The following is a 12,651-nucleotide window of genomic DNA, read 5'->3' as shown; positions in this document are numbered from 1 at the left end:
TAAATCTCATTTGACGGGGAACATGTTCACGAGACCGCAGAAATAGAGCTGGCAAAGCATCCGCAGCTGAGATAGTTCCAGCCAGTACTTGGTTCTGCAGATCTTTTACAATAGCTGATAATCTTGGATAATCTGCATTGTGATAGTTTAGTGTTGATCGGCAATCTAATCCTGTTGTAATATGCAATGAGAAGTGTATCGGCTTCCTTGAAAATACGTGAAAAAAAACGAAACATTTTCGAAAAAAAGTCGGGATGGCTAAAGTTACGAAAAACACAGTAATGTCCTGGAAAATACGAGAAACGTTATGGTCACGATTACGCTCGGGTGGTGATATGGTCAGAAAAAAGAAATTGTTTCCTTACTTACGTAGTCAAGGCCGTCAGTCTTCGTATGTCAACAAAAATAAATGTTGGTTCAGCCAGCTGATGTTGATTAGTCTCTTTCCCAATCATCGAAAGCACGTGGAAAGTCCGGTCTCGTTGCTGTAAAGCTCGAATTATCCTCGAAGGGATCTTCCAAAGAAAGTTTTGATGGCCATTACAACTCGATTCGGGCGTTAAATCACATTCAGTTTTAGTGAATGAAAAGATGTTTCCTTCGACCTCAATCGCTCGACCAATGTTGGCGTCGTCGAGGAACAGCAACACTCTGTCGCGCATCGTCAACAACAACATCCTCGGGAAACGACTCGAGCTATGCCGAGTCAACAACGACACTATCCGGCACTCTTTCTTCGAAAAGGACCGTAGAGGCAGGACTTATACCCGAGAGCCTCTCCCTTATTCCCTGACGGAGTTGACTCTTCGCTCCATGAAGTTATTGGTCGACGAAACTAAAATGTGGATAAATGAGGTCAAAGAAGACCTAAAGATGGATCCTAAAATGTACAAACATGGTGACACCGAAGTCTACTTCAGGTTCGACTCTGAGGTAAAATGCCGAGTTATTTAACACAGTTCGAATTTTTAATAATAAAAATACGGTCGGAACCAGATTTAACGGTTTTTTTTCTGAAATAACGGCAAAAATGAAGGTCGAACCACCCCCCCCCCCCTATTTAAAACCCTCGATATAACGATTTGTATTTCTAATTTTTTTTTTTTACAGTGCATGGGAAAAGTTTTGGTGTACACCATATAGGGAAAGTAGCCTAATTTAGACCACCTCTTGTTCTCAGAAATAGGAATTGATCAGAAAGTACATTTGCTTGATACCAGAGGGCAGGGCAACTGAAGTGTGCATAGAACATTTTTGATATTTCCAGTTGCATTTTGTTTTACACATTGTCTTTATTACAGGCATTTGTTGCTATTTTTCATCACCTTTTCTTAAGGCTTAAAAAACTTGGTTGAAAGAAAAATGCTGTTCCGTTATTTACTGTATATTTCCTAACCCTTTGATTGAATAGCGATAAGCAATTGAAATATATCTTTACGGGCATTTGCAATGACCTGCTATTTGCAAAATGGCAATGTCTCCTAAATTGAGAACCAGTCCATGTTACCCCGAGCCTGGGTCGTGTCTGGTTAGTAGTAGTAGTCCATGTTACCCTATTTTGACCAGTCCAATTTAGGGATCTAAACAAAGCTGTCATCTGATTTTAATATAGTCCGCCGACCACGAGATGAATTTTCACTGCGTCATGTCACGTCACATGATTTTATTCAATTTTTTTTTGGTAAAACGATTGCATATCGAGAAAAGTTCATCAGTGACAGCTTTCATGATTGGCATGTCTTTCTAGGATAAAATAGAATCTTTTGACATGACGTGCCGTAGCTAAATCTCATCTCATGGTAGGAGGACTATACATACTATTATATTCTGGTGTGAATGAGAGGTTTCAATGAAGAAAGTGTGGCACGATTCCTTGATCTTTTAAAAAACTTAGTGAACAAACATGTGCTAAACTATTCATGAGTATTTAACGTTAATAAGAATGGCTACACCATGGTCCAAAAGGAATCTCAGACAATAATGAGCACAAACGAGGAAATACCAGATTGGCTCAGCCACCGGTGGAGCATGGGGTGTGAATACCACAATTGTATAACAGGATAAGAACAGAAGCCCAGGAAACTTGTGGAATCACTTCAAATTGTTTCACTATTACCTTAGGCTCTTTTTCGAAGTCACAAATAATAGAGATGCTATGCGGCTAGCAAACACTCCATACAAAGAACAGCTGCAGCAAAACAAACACACAAGAAATAAATTTAAGAAGCTGCGATTTTTAAAAACAACAGGAACATTAACGTGAGGAAAAATAAAAAGACAATCATTGATCACAATCGTTCCTCTAGTTCAAAAGAGTTTGAAGCTAACAGCTCGTCTTCAAGAGATAAAGATTGCTTCGGAATGAAAGACTTGATAAGAGCAAATTAAAAGTAAATGACTATATCCTAGTTGGCTTGGAAGATGGAAAAAGAAAAAAATATTTTCTATGTTGGGGGTGCAGCGGCCCACTGATTAATGACTAAAAATGCGTCGGGTGCAAAATGCTATATCCCGGGAGGGACAGAGCCTGGGTCGTGTCTGGTCTGTTGGGTGCAAAATGCGTGTAAGAAAAGAAAAAGTGCAGAGGAGAGACAAAAGAAGAAAACTGTTACGTGGACAGTCTACATGAGCATCGGAATGGCGTCGGTTATCTCTATGTTAATAAATCTCTATTGTTAATAAATGGAAGATTAGGATATTCTTCGACTTACGTATCCTTTAGGGTAAATATAAAAATATTCCTATGCCCAACTCATGGTTTGCGGACCAAATGTGGCTCTCAGAGTCATCTGATGAGGCCAGTGACCTCAAACTTACATTTGTAAAAGTGAATTAAACAGAACATTCCCAGATCACTTAAGTGGACTGACACATTTTTACTCCAATCAAGTGACCCGCATGAAATTTAATTTGGATCATAAATGACCTGTGGTTTATCTCCACATCACTTAAATGGTCCATGGCATATTTTCAGATCACTTAAGTTTTCTCGGCACATTTCCAGAGCACTGGGCACTAAGGTCACGTGTTAAGCATGCATGGTATTAATTAATCCCTTTATGTTAATGTGTTAGTGAGAAAAACATCCTAAAGCACTGTGAGAAGTCATCAAGAGTGAAACAGAGTCATGCTTTCAGAAGACAAATATCTTGCCACTCTGGCATCAAGCTAACATACTGGAAAAATGGTATATATAGGGTACAACGGGATGAACAAAAATAAAATAAACACTAACGTTTATTTAAAAATGCAGCATTCCGACACAAAAACCTATTGGTGCTAGAGACTTTTAGAGGTGATTTCACCTACAGACGATGATCAACAGTAAAAAATAAATAAAAAATGGCAACCTAGAAGCCAATGAATGAATGAACACCAGGGTCTCTGCCACCGGACTTATCCCATTGCCGAGATCTCTTCCAGCCCAGCTTCGTGGCAGGGTCTGGAACAAAGTGAGTGCACCTAACAGTCTGAGTGTGTAGCTAGTGTTGTGTATGATATTTGAGTGCTGCCATCTATACTTTAAATTGTGAGTGAAGTGTAATGATTGAATATTTGTAACGTTGTAGGCCTGTTGCTCGCTGTGGCGAAACTTTTTAACGGGGAGATCGGCTCGCATTCGCACCTTGAAGTTGGGAACCACAGAAAACCAACTTCAGCCGACCACCACTGTGGGGTTCGAACACGGATCCTCACATCGCGAGTCCGTCACTATAACCACTCGACCACCACAGCGGCAACCTAGAAGCCAAAAGGAAATGATGATGGGAAATTGAATTTTCTGCATGTTATGCCGAAATGAATTTTTGGAAAGAAAAATTATTTGTCTCCTCCTGGAATCAAACTTGGGTACCCTTGCATACCGGGCAAGTGTGCTACCAATACACGAGAGAAACACTTTTTAATTCCTTATAACATGCATTATTAGCATGAAATGCTGAGTGGAGACATTGCTACCTTGTCTTAACCACAGCAAATTTTTCCCCAGGTGGCTTTTTGTATTAAGAGATGGGATTTTTTCAGCCCGAAATATACTGAGAAACTGAATTTTCTGCATGTTATGCCGAAATGAATTTTTGGAAAGAAAAATTATTTGTCTCCTCCTGGAATCAAACTTGGGTACCCTTGCATACCGGGCAAGTGTGCTACCAATACACGAGAGAAACACTTTTTAATTCCTTATAACATGCATTATTAGCATGAAATGCTGAGTGGAGACATTGCTACCTTGTCTTAACCACAGCAAATTTTTCCCCAGGTGGCTTTTTGTATTAAGAGATGGGATTTTTTCAGCCCGAAATATACTGAGAAACTGAATTTTCTGCATGTTATGCCGAAATGAATTTTTGGAAAGAAAAATTATTTGTCTCCTCCTGGAATCAAACTTGGGTACCCTTGCATACCGGGCAAGTGTGCTACCAATACACGAGAGAAACACTTTTTAATTCCTTATAACATGCATTATTAGCATGAAATGCTGAGTGGAGACATTGCTACCTTGTCTTAACCACAGCAAATTTTTCCCCAGGTGGCTTTTTGTATTAAGAGATGGGATTTTTTCAGCCCGAAATATACTGAGAAACTGAATTTTCTGGATGTTATGCCTAAACATATTTAAGTTTATTAACATATTATTTTATTAACATAAAATTCAATACGTATAATAAGAAATTGAACTGCAAGGAGTCCTATATGGAGGGGTTAGCGCACCACCTCTCGGTGGATGTAAAAAAGACTGCCATTCAGAATCGGCAATAAATTGTAGGTCTAATTAACCCTTGTGTGTAGAAAATAACTGTGGCGCAACAAAAATGATCAAAATAAGGAATTGAAAAGTGTCTCTCTGGTGTATTGGTTAGCGCACTTGCCCGGTATGCATGGGCACTCAGGTTTGATTCCCAGAGGAGACAAATCATTTTTCGTCCCAAACATTCATTTTCGGCATATCATCCAGAAAATTCAATTTCTCAGTATATTTCGGGCCAAAAAAATCCCATCTCTTCAAATAATGATAATGTCCTCTTCCCCAAAGCAGAATATGCCAAAATCTGTAATGTATGTCGCAAAACAATCGGCACTACTGCAGAACAATCTGGAAGAATTAAGAAAAAGACAAGAAATTAAACAACGAACAATATTTTGTCTCTCAAAGCAACTTTCAGCAAAAAGAGATAAATTTAGGAAAAATTCATTTATTTGAGGCTTTTCTTTGTCTTTATTCGGGTAAAAATATATATCGCATTTGCATATTGTATTGATTAGGATTGCCTGAAGCAATGGAAAACAGCTGCCGATAGTTCATACAGGGAAGGCAAAAGCGAATGTAAATTAGAAGTTAATAATTATGGGAAAGGTGTGTTTTCTGGAATTATTGATGTTTCGCCACCAAGAGATGGAAAAGGAAAACGAGCTGGTTATTGTACGATGCGATCCAGAAATCTTATGGTAAGTAAAAATTATCCCACTCTATCTGTTGAATGAATACCAGTCTGTCTATATCTAGTCTTGATTTGTAACTTTTAGATACAAAGGCCACAACAGGCAAATATCCCAACGAGATGGCTGAAAAAATATGCCCGTAAAAAATATGGATGTCAAATATATCCAAAATACAGCAACCCAATATGGTAGCATATATCACAAAATAATAATATACAATACACTGCCCATAAAAAATATTATGGTTGTCTTATCTAACTAAGTATGGGATATAGCACGATAGCTTGTCAATTTATCCCCCCCCCCCCATGTTTATCATACTTCTTACATGTGCCAATTGGTTGGAATTCGTGACCCCCGGAGATGACCTATTCCATTTATTATCAACTATATTAGAACACAACCTGCAATTGTCCCTTACTAAATGATACTTATGTCCCCTTGTCAAGGCAGTTGATTGATGGTGTATTAATAACTCATGATCCATCCCGTTGAAAATTTTGAACACTCAATCATACCTCCCAGACACCCACATTCATTCAATGCAAACATCAAACAAATGAAGTCTCTCTTCATAACTCAAGCCTCGTGTGCCAACAAGGACACGCGTAGCTCTTCTCTGCATCCCTTCAACTAAGTCTGTCCCTCCATAGGTATGGTCTCCAAAACCTTACAGCATACTCCAGTCCAAGACTAAGCCTCGGAAAAATGGAAGAATGACTTTAGGAAAAAATTAAGAAACTTTTTTAAGAATGAAACTGAGAATTGTATTCGCTTTTTGTTTACCACTACTGAGTAATGTTCAGAAAACCTAAGCTGCTCGTTAATGAGAATTCCCAAATCAGTGACCATAGTTTCATCCAGGATAGTAGTACCATTCAACTCGTAAGAGAAATGTGGGTTGTTCAAACCAAAATGAGCGACCATGTACTCATCAACACTAAAGGTCTTGCTTCATTCATCATTCATTAGCCGACGCTGCAATCATATTCAAGTTCGTCTGGAGCCTATTTCTTTGATTCCCAACTACACCTATTATCTTCACGTCATCTGCAAATTTGCTAACAATACTATCAGTACCCTGATCAAGTTTATCGATAAAAAGTGAAAAAGTATGGGCCGAGGGACAAACAAATAACACAATACAGCAAAGTCACAAAACTTCAGGGTTCCAGATAATCTGAGGAATTCCTTCTCAAAAAGCACCTTCATGTATTTCGTTTGTTTGATTCTTCTAATGAATGCAAGTAATTCAACTTTTAAGGGATCTTGACCCTCAGGCTGGGCTCTTTGGTGGAATCTCCCCCCCCCCACCCAGGCCAGAATTGTTGACAGAACTATAGTGAATTTATAATACAAAAAAACAACATTCATATCAGGTCCCGGAGATATGAGAACTCCTAAGCCATTGGTCTTTTGTAGATCCCATTGAACTAAACCAGTGGTTCTCAAAGTGAGTGTCACTAACTTCTGTCAGGTACTTTGTGAGGAGTGCAATTCATTGCTATGAAGTGATTATTTTCTAGATTATTCTGGAAAGCCGCAGATAAATGATAAGGTCAAAGGAGCTACGAGTGGAAAAAGATTGAGAACCAATGAACTAAGCCATTGAGAATTAAAACCAAAATAGGTGACAGTAAAAAGTATACATATGTAAGCTTAAGCCTTCCTAAAATCGGATTTCTATTTTTTCTGGATAATCTAGGGTAGCCTCAGTCCCATTTACTTCGAATTATCAAGACTACTACACAGATATACTTTGTCTTCCAAGCATCTCACCCCCATGAGTTATTCAACTTCTCTCCAGCAGCAACAGTATGACGGCATAGCTAACTTGCTCAAAACTGTTGGTTGATTATTTATTATAAATTGGCTACTGAGAGTTTGCAAATTTTAAGTATCTTGGAGGTATGCAATAAATTACCGTTATCCTAGTTATTTCAAATTGGAGGGGGGGATCTATTTTCCATGAATACCACAATTTACTTTGTATAACCTGCCAGATCAAAAACATTAATTACAGTGGTTATAGCTCACATTTGTGAGTTTTATACATTCTTCTCTTGGCACAAGGTGAGGGGTGGATGGTTGAGCAATAATGGAACTAAATATCTGCAGGGCAAAAACTATTTCCATTCCTCCCACCACATAAGTTATGCTAAAAGAGCCAGTAGCAGGAGCGTATGCAGGATTGATCTTTGGAAGGGGCGCTAGAGGTTTGGGGAGACACAAAAATCTTCCTGAGGAAATTTTGAGTTACCAGCCCAAGAAATATTTAAATTAATGGAAATTGGTTAATGTAGCATATAAAGAGTATTCTCTTCCGATATATTTTAATGTTTTCACCAAAATATCTTATCCCCATAATTTTCCTGGTTGGCTTGGGGGCACGAGTAAAATGAACGACCAGGATCCTTTGTACCAATAAAACAAAGACCATTGACCCCCCTTGTATCAATAAAATAAAGGCCACAGACTCCTTGTGCCAATAAATTGAAGCGTCCAGACCCCCCCCCCCTCCCCGTACTAATAAAATGAATGACCTGGACCCTTTGTACCAATAAAACGAAGGCCACAGACTCCTTTTACTAATGAAATAAAGGCGAAAGACCCCTTATATAAATAAAACTAAGGCCATGGATCCTTTTTCAGAAATAAATTCAGTACATAGTACAAAAATGTCACTTGTTTTCTCATCCAAACTTGTTAACCCTCGCGTGTAAAGGCTTCCCAAAGAGGGTGGGGGGGGGGGTCGTTGACCCCTGGTCAAGAACTTGCATTTTCATATTGAAAATTTTCTTGTTATGGAAATAAAAAAGAAATTGTGTTGCGCTCATGGAACGAAAAAAAAACAACCCTCTTCTTATACATAACTTGCGGGTTGTATGATTTAGGAAAAATTCACCACCACACAATCTACTGAAATGAAAGTTCAGAAACAATTAATCGACAGGAAAATCACTAGTAGGAAAATTCACAGACAACAAGGGTCAGCCCTGGCCCATCGAGTGGGATGGGGTGGGGGTGCCCTGCACCCAAATCTTCGGCTGCCTTCGAGCCCTGCCCATGAGAGGGAGAGAAAGTGGTCTTGGGTGTCCTCTCTTGAGGGCACCTGAAGACCCCAATCGGCTCTTGTTGAGCGCCCCCCCCCCAATTGAATAAGTGAGCGGGTGAGTAACCACATTAATGATCAAACGAATGGGTAAGTTACTGAGTAAGTGATCGTATGAGTAGGTTAGTAACCATATTAGAGTGATCGAGCAAATGGGTGAGTTAGTGACTCACTCATTTGCTCAATCATTCATTTGCCCACTGACCAGCTCATCCACTATGTCTGAATTTTTCACACATGGGGGGTTATATACAGAAAATTACAGTATCTTATACATTTCGTGATGAAAATACATAAAACAGACCTACGCATTGTTTTTTTTATATTTTTGATATTATGTAGAAATCATTCAAGCGTCGAGATGCTTATAAATGGCAACCGTTCAGTCACCTGGAAATGCGTGTGAAAGGAGATGGACGCGCTTACAACATATTGCTTGGAATGAATAACTATTATGATGTTCAATGGCTCGATATATACACGTACGGTCTCTACACTCACGGAGGTCCATACTGGCAGACTGTAAGAGTAAGTAAATCATCTCGGTATCTTCTCATAGATTCAATTTCTGGAACACCATCGTTGAGTAATCAAATATTTTTATGTACAGTAATTTGATCCTTTCATTAACCTTTTACAGTCCTATGTCAAGGTAAAGTAGACATGAGGAAAAACCAGTACTTCATTGTTATAACGTAACTGCCAACTTTGGAGAATGAGAATTTGGGAAGGTTTCCTTGTGGATCCGAATTCCGTACTAAAATAAATGTAAAAGGGATCTTTTCAAACATTTAAGGGATTTTTATTAGTGAAAAGGAAATTTTAGGGATATTTCCAGTTGCAAAAACCGTAACACTGTGCAGGCCATCGCTAATCATGGTCAACCAGTAGGTTAATTCCTCTCAAAAATCATATCTCACAAACCAAAAAATCACCATCGGGCCTGAAACGGGACACGTGGAGAAGACAAACTCGATCGTGCCACTTTTGGATTTTAAAAGGTCGGATTGACTCATTGACACTTGCTGATTGGTGAATTTGGTGTTTTCTCCCTAAAAATGAAATATTTTTTGTGATTTGAGGAAATGGCAACAATTTATACAATGCTTATGAGGCAGTTTTTTTTTTGAGTAAATTCTTGGGAAATAATTTTTTCCCATCACAGACAAAATTCTAGAGATAAAATAATTTTTTCCCATCACAGACAAAATTCTAGAGATACGAACTGTACCAAAAAAGTACCGAAAAAATCTCTGGACTGCAAAGGGTTAAAAGCAATAAATTTTTCTAATGACTTCAATTTTACTTACTTGTGTATAATATATCGATATTTCCAGATCCCTTTTTCGAAATTCTACTTGTCGTCAAAAGGCAGGATCCAAGACAAGCAGTTTCCGCTGTCGAAGATGAAAATAAACTCTGTTGGTTTCACTGTCGCTAAAACTCCAGGACCGTTCAGGTTAGAGATAGATTATATAGGCGTGCATCGAGATCTCGTTGAAACCGAGAGTTTTGCATACGAATTGTATTGTATTCCAAAGTATATGGTTTCTACCTGAATTGACGTTATTAAATTTTATTTTGAATCGTTAAATACCAGTTTTGTTTTCATTCCTGATTTCTTTTTTCGTTTTAGAGTTGGCTAAAAGTACAGTCGAACTCTAATATCTGGAAGTGCACCTAGCAATTTTGCTTTCAGTTATCAAACAGACCAAGTTATAGAAGTTCAACTGTTCATTGAAATGCTCGAGATACATGTACATGATTATAATCCATACTGTTGATATAGTTATTCAATATCGACAGGCCAGTATTGCCTGTATTTTATGCCATACATGGGCCCACCCAGGCACAGCAATGGGGGGGGGGGGGACTTATGAGAACAAAAATGAGATATGGTTGAAACTGTCAAAAATTTGCCAGATAGGGCTCTTAAGATGGCTCTGCCCTACTCAACCTGATATTAACCCTTTAACATACAATCATTAATTTTTGGAATTTTTTTCAACACTCAAAAATTACATTAAAAACATAAATGGCAGCAATTTTTTATTTTTAGTTTTTTGTGCGAAGAAATAGTCAAATCTCAATAAGTTGAATGTGCAGCAATCAACAAAAAACTTTGAGTTATCGTTAGTTCCACTTATTGGAAATTCGGTTTTAAGAGTAGAAAAAAAAGAAAGTCTATAGTTAAAATAGTGCAATTTTTTACTAATATGATATTCGTAAAAATATGTCAAATTACTGGTGATAAAGGAATTGGGAAAGACAAGTTCTAATTTAATCATGTTTAGTTATTGAATGAGGCCATTTAGAAATGAACTAGATGTGCATACTGTATTATGGAAACGGGTGTATACATAATACTCGTATAGATGAAGTATATAAATCGGGTGTATACATAATACTCGTATAGATGAAGTATATAAATAAAGTGCACACAAGATTATTTTCAGTCAAAAACTACTATTTTTGCTGCATTCACATATAAATGTGAGAAAGTCATTCACATTTTGCAAGTAAACAAAGGAATCCGCTAAACTAATCTGCTAAACTCTATTGCTGAATGCTATTTTTGAAATTTCTCTCATTCCCAAAAACTTTGAGTTAAAAGAAAATTTTAACACTAAAATACAGAAAAAGTTCTGGGGCTGAATGAAAACTTCGACTTATGACCGTATTCACCAACACAGTTTAGCGATCGACACGGATTGGTTAAAATCCTCAATTTAACCAATTCGTTTTGATCTTCAATCCTTTCACCCGTGATTGCAGTTTAAACTTAGTTGGTGAATACGGCTGTCAAACAGATATTCGAGCTATCATGAATTAATTGATTGTAATTCACTTCATTCACTACTTTTTCGAACCAAGATAATGCAGAGTATAATCATCTTCACATTCAATTTCTTCTAGGATTTTATTGGTAAATTACATGTAATAAATCACACTTTTCCCAGAGACACTTTCTCATGGAAGCCATCTTAACCTCCCCCCTCCCCAACAAAAGTTAAACTTTAAGTGTTGCCCTCTGATGAAAGGCTCGAAAGCTACTATTCACCATATTTCAAAACTTACACAATCTTTTAAGTCATGGGCTCAACTCCCTGAGGTCAAAAGAAAAAATTCTACAGTGAGACAAAGCAACTGAATTTGTGCATGCAGACTATAAAAGGGTTAAGGGAGTCAGATACCTTTTAACATGGAGAAAAACTATGCTCTAGTTAAAATATCATTAAAAATACTATTAAACCATTGATTCATTAGAAATTTTTTTCTCATATTTTTGATTAAATATGTAAAATTTTATACCAGCATAGGATAGCATATCTTGAATACTTAATTTTTAAAAATATTTCAAAAAGATACATTAAAAACAGCTTGCACGCATGATAAAGATGACATGACATCAATGTAACAATACAATATTGAAATTAAAATGAAGAAAATGGCTCATTTCATAAAATGAACTAGAAGATTTCAGATCAATTCATAAATATTCGATTTATAAAGAAATATATACAGGGTGTTTCAAAAAAAGAATCACCCAATTTGAAATGCATCTATTACGTCATAGACACTTGTGAAGTTTTTTTACAAACCAAATTAAAGGTACTCAATATGTCCACCTTGGGATGTACAGCATATGTCTGTATATAAGGTAGTCAAATTCGTCCCAAACTTTTATGAGCATGTTTGCATCCATGGCTGCTGTTATGCTTATCTTCAGTTTGGCTAATGCAGCTGAAAGGTAAGACACATATACGTAGTGTTTTATAAACCCCCACAAAAAAAAATCAGACAGTGAGCTCCGGGAATCTTGGCAAGTGATGTTTAACTGAATCATCAGGTCCCGTACAGCCAATCCATCGTTTAGGAATGCAAATGTTCAAAAATTCTCGAATGCCCAAGCTCCAGTGTGGTGGTGCTGTCCTATTGGAAAATGAAGTCATTCGAATTGGTTTCTAACTGTAGGAAAAGCCAATCTTGACAAACACTGAAGTGGCAGCTGAAGGAAGAATGTTAGTGCTACCTATCGATAACTGCGTGAAACTCAAGATTTCCCTCTTTCTACCTACACGTTATTTGATAAAAACAGA

The 12,651-nt window shown here is 37.5% G+C and overlaps 1 protein-coding gene across 1 annotated transcript; it reads left to right on the top strand.

Annotated features, from left to right (window-relative positions):
• The first annotated feature begins 393 nt into the window (after positions 1–393).
• Positions 394–10,145, top strand: CIA30 (complex I intermediate-associated protein 30). The gene is made up of 4 exons (XM_089232131.1): positions 394–933; positions 5,263–5,445; positions 8,894–9,079; positions 9,889–10,145. Exons 1-4 carry the CDS (start codon positions 592–594, stop codon positions 10,108–10,110), a joined length of 933 nt encoding a protein of 310 aa, XP_089088257.1. The 5' UTR covers positions 394–591; the 3' UTR covers positions 10,111–10,145.
• Positions 10,146–12,651: the final 2,506 nt, after the last annotated feature.

Source organism: Pholcus phalangioides, unplaced genomic scaffold, assembly GCF_987345545.1.
Source record: "Pholcus phalangioides strain wild (caught in Gottingen) unplaced genomic scaffold, Ppha-v1.0 ptg000005l_1, whole genome shotgun sequence".
Taxonomy (NCBI): Eukaryota; Metazoa; Arthropoda; class Arachnida; order Araneae; family Pholcidae; genus Pholcus; species Pholcus phalangioides.
The sequence above is the reverse complement of the archived record's forward strand: the minus strand, read 5'-3'. Positions and strand labels throughout refer to the sequence as shown.

Coding starts and splice junctions, on each gene's coding strand:
- CIA30 (XM_089232131.1), top strand. CDS start 592: ATGTTTCCTTCGACCTCAATCGCTCGACCAATGTTGGCGTCGTCGAGG. Junction 5,446..8,893: donor TGCGATCCAGAAATCTTATG/GTAAGTAAAAAT, acceptor GATATTATGTAG/AAATCATTCAAGCGTCGAGA. Junction 9,080..9,888: donor CATACTGGCAGACTGTAAGA/GTAAGTAAATCA, acceptor CGATATTTCCAG/ATCCCTTTTTCGAAATTCTA.